The sequence below is a fragment of the Triticum dicoccoides genome, chromosome 3B, assembly GCF_002162155.2.
Source record: "Triticum dicoccoides isolate Atlit2015 ecotype Zavitan chromosome 3B, WEW_v2.0, whole genome shotgun sequence".
In the NCBI taxonomy this organism is placed as follows: domain Eukaryota; kingdom Viridiplantae; phylum Streptophyta; class Magnoliopsida; order Poales; family Poaceae; genus Triticum; species Triticum dicoccoides.
Genome location: NC_041385.1, coordinates 566930799 through 566938129, shown reverse-complemented (window position 1 = coordinate 566938129; position 7331 = coordinate 566930799). Strand labels below are relative to the sequence as shown.

Here is a 7331-nt window from a genome sequence, read left to right as displayed (position 1 = left end):
TTAAGTTGGTATTCGAGTCTAATAAATTAGTTGTTACTAAGTATGGACTATTTGTTGGAAAAGGTTATGAGAGCGGAGGGATGTTCCGCCTTTCCCTCGCAGATTTCTGTAATAAAGTCGTGAACCATGTTCATTCGAGTGTTAATGAATCTGAGGTTTGGCATTCACGTCTTTGTCACATAAGTTTCGGTGTTATGACGCGGCTAGCTAAGTTGGATTTAATCTCGAGTTTCACTTTAGCCAAAGGTTCTAAGTGCCTGTCATGTGTGCAAGCTAAGCAACCTCGCCAGCCTCACAAGGCTGCGGAGGAGAGACACTTGGCACCATTAGAACTCATACATTCTGATCTTTGTGAGATGAACGGTGTATTGACTAAAGGTGGAAAGAAATACTTCATGACATTGATAGCTGATTCCACTAGATATTTCTATGTGTATCTGTTAAATACTAAAGATGAGGCTCTACACTACTTTAAAATCTATAAGGCAGAAGTTGAGAATCAACTTGAAAAGAAAATTAAACGATTCCGTTCAGATCGTGGTGGAGAGTACTTCTCGAGTGAGTTTGATTCCTTCTGTGCGGAACATGGCATTATTCATGAGAGGACGCCTCCCTATTCACCCAGTCAAATGGGGTTGCCGAGCGGAAAAATCATACTCTAACTGATCTGGTTAACGCCATGTTAGATACGTCAGGTTTATCCAAGGCATGGTGGGGGGAGGCTATATTGACGGCATGTCATGTCCTGAATAAAGTTCCGATAAAGGATAATGATATCACTCCCTATGAGAGATGGGCAAAGAGAAGGACAACACTCTCGTACTTGCGTACTTGGGGCTGTTTGGCGAAAGTCAACGTGCCGATCCCCAAAAAGCGTAAGCTTGGACCCAAGACTGTGGACTGCGTTAATTTGGGCTACGCTAAGAACAGCGTTGGCTATAGATTTCTAGTAGTGAAATCTGAGTTACCTGGCCAGAAGGTCGGTACAATCATAGAGTCTAAGGATGCTACATTCTTTGAGGATATTTTTCCTATGAGAGATATGCAAAACACTACTAGACAGGAATCTGAGGAGACTCCTGAGCCTGCCATTCCTATGGAATATTATGAACGAACATATGATGAAAATCCTGAGGAGGATGACGAGGAAACCCTTGGTAGGGGCAAGAGACAAAGGACTGCAAAGACCTTTGGTGATGATTTCTTCGTGTACCTCGTGGATGATACTCCCACTTCTATCTCAGAAGCGTATGCCTCTCCAGAAGCTGACTACTGGAAGGATGCGGTTCGTAGCGAGATGGATTCCATCATGGCTAACGGTACATGGGAGATCACCGAGCGTCCCTATGGTTGCAAACCATTGGGATGTAAGTGGGTGTTCAAGAAAAAGCTTAGGCCCGATGGTATGATTGAAAAGTACAAGGCCAGGCTTGTGGCCAAGGGCTATGACCAGAAAGAAGAGGAAGATTTCTTTGATACTTATTCACCTGTGGCTAGACTGACCACCATTCGAGTATTACTCTCGTTGGCGGCCTCACATGGTCTTCTCGTCCATCAAATGGATGTTAAGACGACTTTTCTGAATGGAGAGCTAAATGAGGAAATCTACATGCAACAGCCAGATGTCTTTGTGATAGATGGTCAGGAAAGGAAGGTGTGTAAGTTGCTGAAATCTTTATATGGCCTAAAGCAAGCACCTAAGCAATGGCATGATAAGTTCAATACAACTCTGACATTTGTTGGTTTCGTTGTTAATGAGGCTGACAAATGTGTATACTATCGCCATGGTGGGGGCGAAGGAGTTATACTGTGCTTGTATGTTGATGACATACTGATATTCGGAACAAATCTCAAAGTCATTGAGGAGGTCAAATCGTTTTTGTCTCAGAACTTTGAGATGAAGGACCTTGGTGTGGCTGATGTTATCTTGAACATCAAGCTACTGAGAGATAATGAGGGTGGGATCACACTTCTGCAATCCCATTATGTTGAGAAGGTGTTGAGTCGTTTTGGATATTCGGACTGCACACCATCTCAAACACCATATGATCCTAGCGTGTTGGTTCGAAAGTCCAAAGGTATGGCTAAAGATTAATTGAGATACTCTCAAATCATTGGTTCACTGATGTACCTAGCGAGCGCAACGAGGCCTGACATCGCGTTTGCTGTGAGCAAACTGAGCCGGTTTGTTTCCAAACCGGGTGATGTACATTGGCATGCTGTTGAAAGAGTTATGCGCTATCTGAAAGGTACTATGAACTATGGACTTCACTATACCGGAGACCCGTCGGTACTGGAAGGGTATAGTGATGCAAATTGGATCTCTGATGCTGATGAGATGAAGGCCACAACTGGGTATATGTTTACTCTTGGAGGTGGCGCTGTTTCCTGGAAGTCTTGCAAGCAAACGATCTTAACGAGATCGACAATGGAAGCAGAATTAACAGCATTAGACACTTCTGGTGTTGAAGCAGGATGGCTTCGAGATCTTTTGATGGACTTGCCACTGGTTGATAAACCGGTTCCGGCTATCCTTATGAACTGTGACAATCAGACTGTCATCACCAAGGTGAAGAGTTCAAAGGACAACATGAATTCCAACAAACACATAAGAATGAGATTAAAAGCTGTCAGAAAATTAAGAAACTCCGGAGTGATAGCGCTGGACTATGTCCATACGGCTAAGAATCTGGCAGATCCCTTTACGAAAGGGCTATCACGTGTCGTGATAGATAGTGCATCGAGGGAGATGGGTATGAGACCCACATGAGTTGCCATGGTGGTAACCCAACCTATGTGATCGGAGATCCCGTGAAGTAGGACCTGGGAAACAAGCCAGTGGTGAACTGAGGAGAGTAACTTTACTAACCCACTCCGTTGGAGATGCAATACTCTCGGAAACTGTATGGAAGGATGACTACTGTCTTAATGTGTTCCAAGGCTTATATGTATAAGCAAGATGCTATCCTACAGAGCGATCTTTGGAGGAACACACCTATGTGAGCCCGACTGCTAGTCACAGTCTATGAGATTGGGGTGATCTCTAGTAAGCTCATGAATAGGCCAGGAGTGTGACTTATATGCTCCACCCGAGGGGGCAGCCTTCGGCAGCCCAGTACTAGTAAGACATGTGGTGAAATTTCTTTACGCCAAACTGACAATTCAAGGCATAGTCCATTGTTCAGTTGTGAAGGAGTGTAGCTACTTGCTCTAGGTGAAGCTCAACCTTAACAGGTCTTCACTGAAACACTAATATATCAAAACAACGTTTGGAACAAAGGACAAAGTGGGCCCCTGAGATCTGATGGGGGATTGTTGAAATGTGAGATGGGCCTAGAGCCCATATGACAATTTCAGTTTTGATCTCTAAGGGCCCATGTAGGTGGCATGACAAGGTGGTGGGAAGTTTAGTCCCACCATGCTAGTGGAAGGAAAGTTGGAGTGGTTTATAAGGGTGGCTCTTCTACATGCTATTGGAGGTTGAGAAGAGAAGAGGCCCTCGCGCGCTCCTCCTCCGCCGCCCGCCTCGCCACGCCTCGCCTCGTCCCGACGCGACGCGACGCGACGCGACGCGACGCGGGTTGCGGGAATGAGCCGAGCCGAGCTCACACCTATGCGCTTATTTTTGCCAGTCACTAACGGAGAGGTTCTGACAGCAGGGCCACGATCCGAGACGTCGGATCGTGGGCTGACACGGACTGGACGTGGGTCAAGCCCACGTCTCTCCACGCGGCTGCGTCTATATAAGTGTGCGGTGTCCCCTAACCCTAGCCGCCGGTGACTCCATCCCGTCCGCCGCGTACATGGTCGACGGGAGAGCAGGTCTCCGAAACCACGCCCTTCTGGTTCCTGTACGGGGTGAGGGGCGAATAGGTTTTTGGGCAGCGATTACGCGACTGCTCGCTTCCGATCGTCTACTTCCTCTACGTCCGCGTCGCCTTCATCATCACCATGTCCACCGACCCCGACCGTGCCGCCGCCGAGAAAGCTGAAGCCGACAAGAAGGCCGCCGAGGATGCCGCTGCTGCCACCAAAGCCGCGGCCTCTGCATGGCCTACTGGAGGGTATAACTCATTTATCCCGTTCCTGATTATTTTCATATTAGCAGTACTAGCAGTATGTGTAGATTTGTCTACTGCTTGCTTAGTACGTGCATGTTTAGATCAAAGTCAGTACGTCATCAACTTAGTCAATGCCATGCTAGTGATTTACTCGTGGATTAATTTAATCGAGAAATTGCCTATTTACTCAACAGTTTGCCCCTAAAAAAGGTATATATATTTGGAGAGCATTCTAGAAAAAGAGGGATATATTTGGAGAGGATTTTTCCTTTGACGAATAATAAGTCAATTTTTGTGGCTTTTTTTTGGCGAAAAATGACTGCAACTAGTGGTTCAATCATTTCTTAAGACCAAATGAGAAAATGAATGCATTTTTCTGATCTCCTGTCAGTGTCTGTTTTTGCTCGCCAGAAACAACGAGAAAATTAGTCCTAGGTGAACTGAAGTACTAAACATACACATTTACTTGATACTTATATCTTTATTCACACACACACACACACACACACACACACACACACTCTCACTCACTCTCTCTCTCTCTCACACACACACAGGGAGAGAGTTTTAGTACAAAAAAACCAACAATGACAGTAGCTAGACGAAGTTACATCTCGTGCATCAGGCGATCCCGCCATGGAGCCAGCCAGCCACCACGCATTACAACTGGCCAACCTTATTTGTAGTTGTTGTTGACTTTCCAACATACCTTCCTGATCTCCACGCTTTGCTGGTCGCTTTTGATTTTTCCCATTTTCTCCATGGCTTTCTCGAACTTCCTCTCCCACGCCCCGGCCGTGTTAGCGTTTTGCATCACCTCCGTTCTCGTTTCTTCCGTCGAGTTGAGCACGGCGTCCAAGGTGAACAACACTTTGTTGTCGATCACGTTCTGGTAGTACTGCTTGTCCAGGACGTTGGAGGTCACATAGTCTTGGTTCACGTTGGTGTTGCCGTTGTCGCCGCACTCGGCCATGAGGCTGGCGGCATATGTCTGGTTCATCTCAGAGAAGCGGCTGGAGAAGAACATGCAACGGGCGCGGCCGATGGTGTGCGCGCCGGAGAGCGTGACCATCTCGACGGGGTTGAGCCCCTTGGCCGCGAAGCTCGCCTGGAGCTGCGGGACGTTGGAGAAGGGCCCGGGCAGCTGGTCGGTCTCGCTGGCGAAGGACTCGCGTCCGTCGTAGCGGCCGCCTGGCATCGGGATATTGATGCTGCCGTCGCTGAGGAAGTAGGACGCGTCGCGGGCGGCGAAGGCGACGATGTCCGCGCATGAGACTGTATTCTTGCAGGCGGCCTCGATCGCTGTCTTGGCCTCGTAGATCACCTCGAACCCTCGCAGGCTGTTTTTGTTGGGAGGGCCTTCCCTCTCCGTGTCACTGTTCTTGGAGTTGGTCGTGTTGAGGAGGACGGACGCATCGCACCCCTGAATAATAATGAACATGTTGATCTTGTGAAACGTGACAATGCAGTCGTGGAAGAAATGTTGATAAGCCACTCCCTCGGTCCTATAATACAAGAACGTAACGTTCTTGTATTTTGGAACAGAGCGAGTAGAATCGACGAGCTGTGTGTACGTACCCGAACGAAGCAGTCGTGGAAGAAGAGACGGATGAGCCCCGCGCCAATGCCGGGGTTCTTATCCACGACCACGGCCTTCCTCACGGTCTCCGTGACGATCGTCTCCGCGCTAGGGCAGCTGGTGGTGTAATAGCCATAGCTGAGCCCTGACCCCGAGGTAGAAGGGACCGGCTCCCGCGGAGTGCCGGAGCCGCGAGGACAGATGATGGGAAGCCTCAGCCAGCCGTTGAAGCAAATGAAGGCGCCCTCGCACGCTGCGGGCCCGGCGAGGAACGCGACCAAGACGACGAGGGCTGCGAGCTTAGTCGCCATCTTCTTTACGCACTAGCCACTAACTGGATAGATGGTCGTGTCGTGTGTCTCGTGTGTTTTCTCCGGCTGGTTTACGGGTGGCATTCTTATAGGTCGTCCCGGACGACGACGACGACGACGAAGGCAATGACGTTCGTATGGGCACGGCCGCGTTTCGTGGGCGGAGCACGTTGCGAATCTCCGCCGGACAGCTCAAGCGGCTGACTGGCGACGTTCGACGGATCAAGTTGGGATTTACATCACTGATTGCTCGTCGTCCGTCTGATCGGCTTCCGCCTTGCTGTCCCTGTCCTCGCCGGACTTGTTCATTGCATGGAAAATACCCACAACGCCAACAACCACTCCATGCAGGCATGATATGCTATACAGCTACTAACCGGCTGCATTAACTCTGGCAGATTACGTTTGACATTCGCATGGATCACGGGCTAACCGATCTGCGCTTGCAGAGCAGTAGTATAATACTCTCCTTGTAACTTCAGTTAGGTGAAGGTGCTTATAATAACTTACACGCATTATGCATGCGAGTGCTTTTAGTAGTTTTCTGTCTGTCAAAAAAAGAGTCAATTACACTGATGGTGCTATAACTTGGCGTAAATGGTCACTTTGGTGCTAGAAGTTGTGGTGTACATTGAAGTGGTGCAAAAACTTGACATTAACGTGCAAATACGGTGCTTATCGCGCTTATGTACGGAGTATGTGCTGACTAGGCGCATGGGGCCCGTGGTCAGCCGCTCGACCAGAGAGAAGGGCCATGTGGCCTGATTTTTTCAAAAACGCCCTCAAAATATTTAAAAAAAATCCATGTTGACGTGGGAAGATTTTGTCACCTCTGTGAGATGTGAGTCCCGCATGTCACCCAATACAGAAAACAAAAAGCTAGATGTGGCTGGTGGGGATCAAACCAACAACAACGCCCACGCAAACGAGGCGGCAAACCACTGCACCCGTTCAATTTCCTTCATCCAGAACGGGTAAAAACTTTATCTATTGTAATGGCAGCGCAGGTGGAGGTTAAATGGGCAGATCTTGCGGTTTCTTCTGCACCTGTTAGTTTTTCTTATTTTTCTGTAGAAAGAATCAAAATTATAAGTGTTTTAAAAAAATCTAAATTATAATCGCAGTAATAAAAATAATGAATGAATATTTGTGTTTATAAAAATTTCACATATTATTTAAAAAATATTTATGAATTATAACAGTGTTTTCATAATTTACAATTTACAAAGTTAAATTACAATTCATAAAATTATTTTAGGTATACAACATTTCAATAATTATATGCATGTTTGTATAGTTCAATGTTTTTATAACAAAAAATAATGATAATTTATATTTTAAACTGCTCATATGAATATTCATTTTCTATAATTTAAATCT

General features: G+C 47.1%; 1 protein-coding gene across 1 annotated transcript; it reads right to left on the bottom strand.

The window, feature by feature from the left end:
- Positions 1-4424: 4424 nt before the first annotated feature.
- LOC119277127 (peroxidase 2-like) lies at positions 4425-5990 on the bottom strand. The gene is made up of 2 exons (XM_037558356.1): positions 5640-5990; positions 4425-5484 (listed from the first exon to the last, which is right to left on the bottom strand). The coding sequence occupies exons 1-2, from the start codon at positions 5949-5951 to the stop codon at positions 4738-4740; spliced, it is 1059 nt and encodes a 352-aa protein (XP_037414253.1). The 5' UTR covers positions 5952-5990; the 3' UTR covers positions 4425-4737.
- Between the last annotated feature and the right edge of the window lie 1341 nt (positions 5991-7331).

Excerpts from the sequence above, each read along its gene's own strand:
- LOC119277127 (XM_037558356.1), bottom strand. The coding sequence starts at position 5,951 with ATGGCGACTAAGCTCGCAGCCCTCGTCGTCTTGGTCGCGTTCCTCGCC. Across the intron at positions 5,485-5,639 it reads TCCACGACTGCTTCGTTCGG|GGGTGCGATGCGTCCGTCCT; the intron begins GTACGTACACAC and ends ATTATTATTCAG.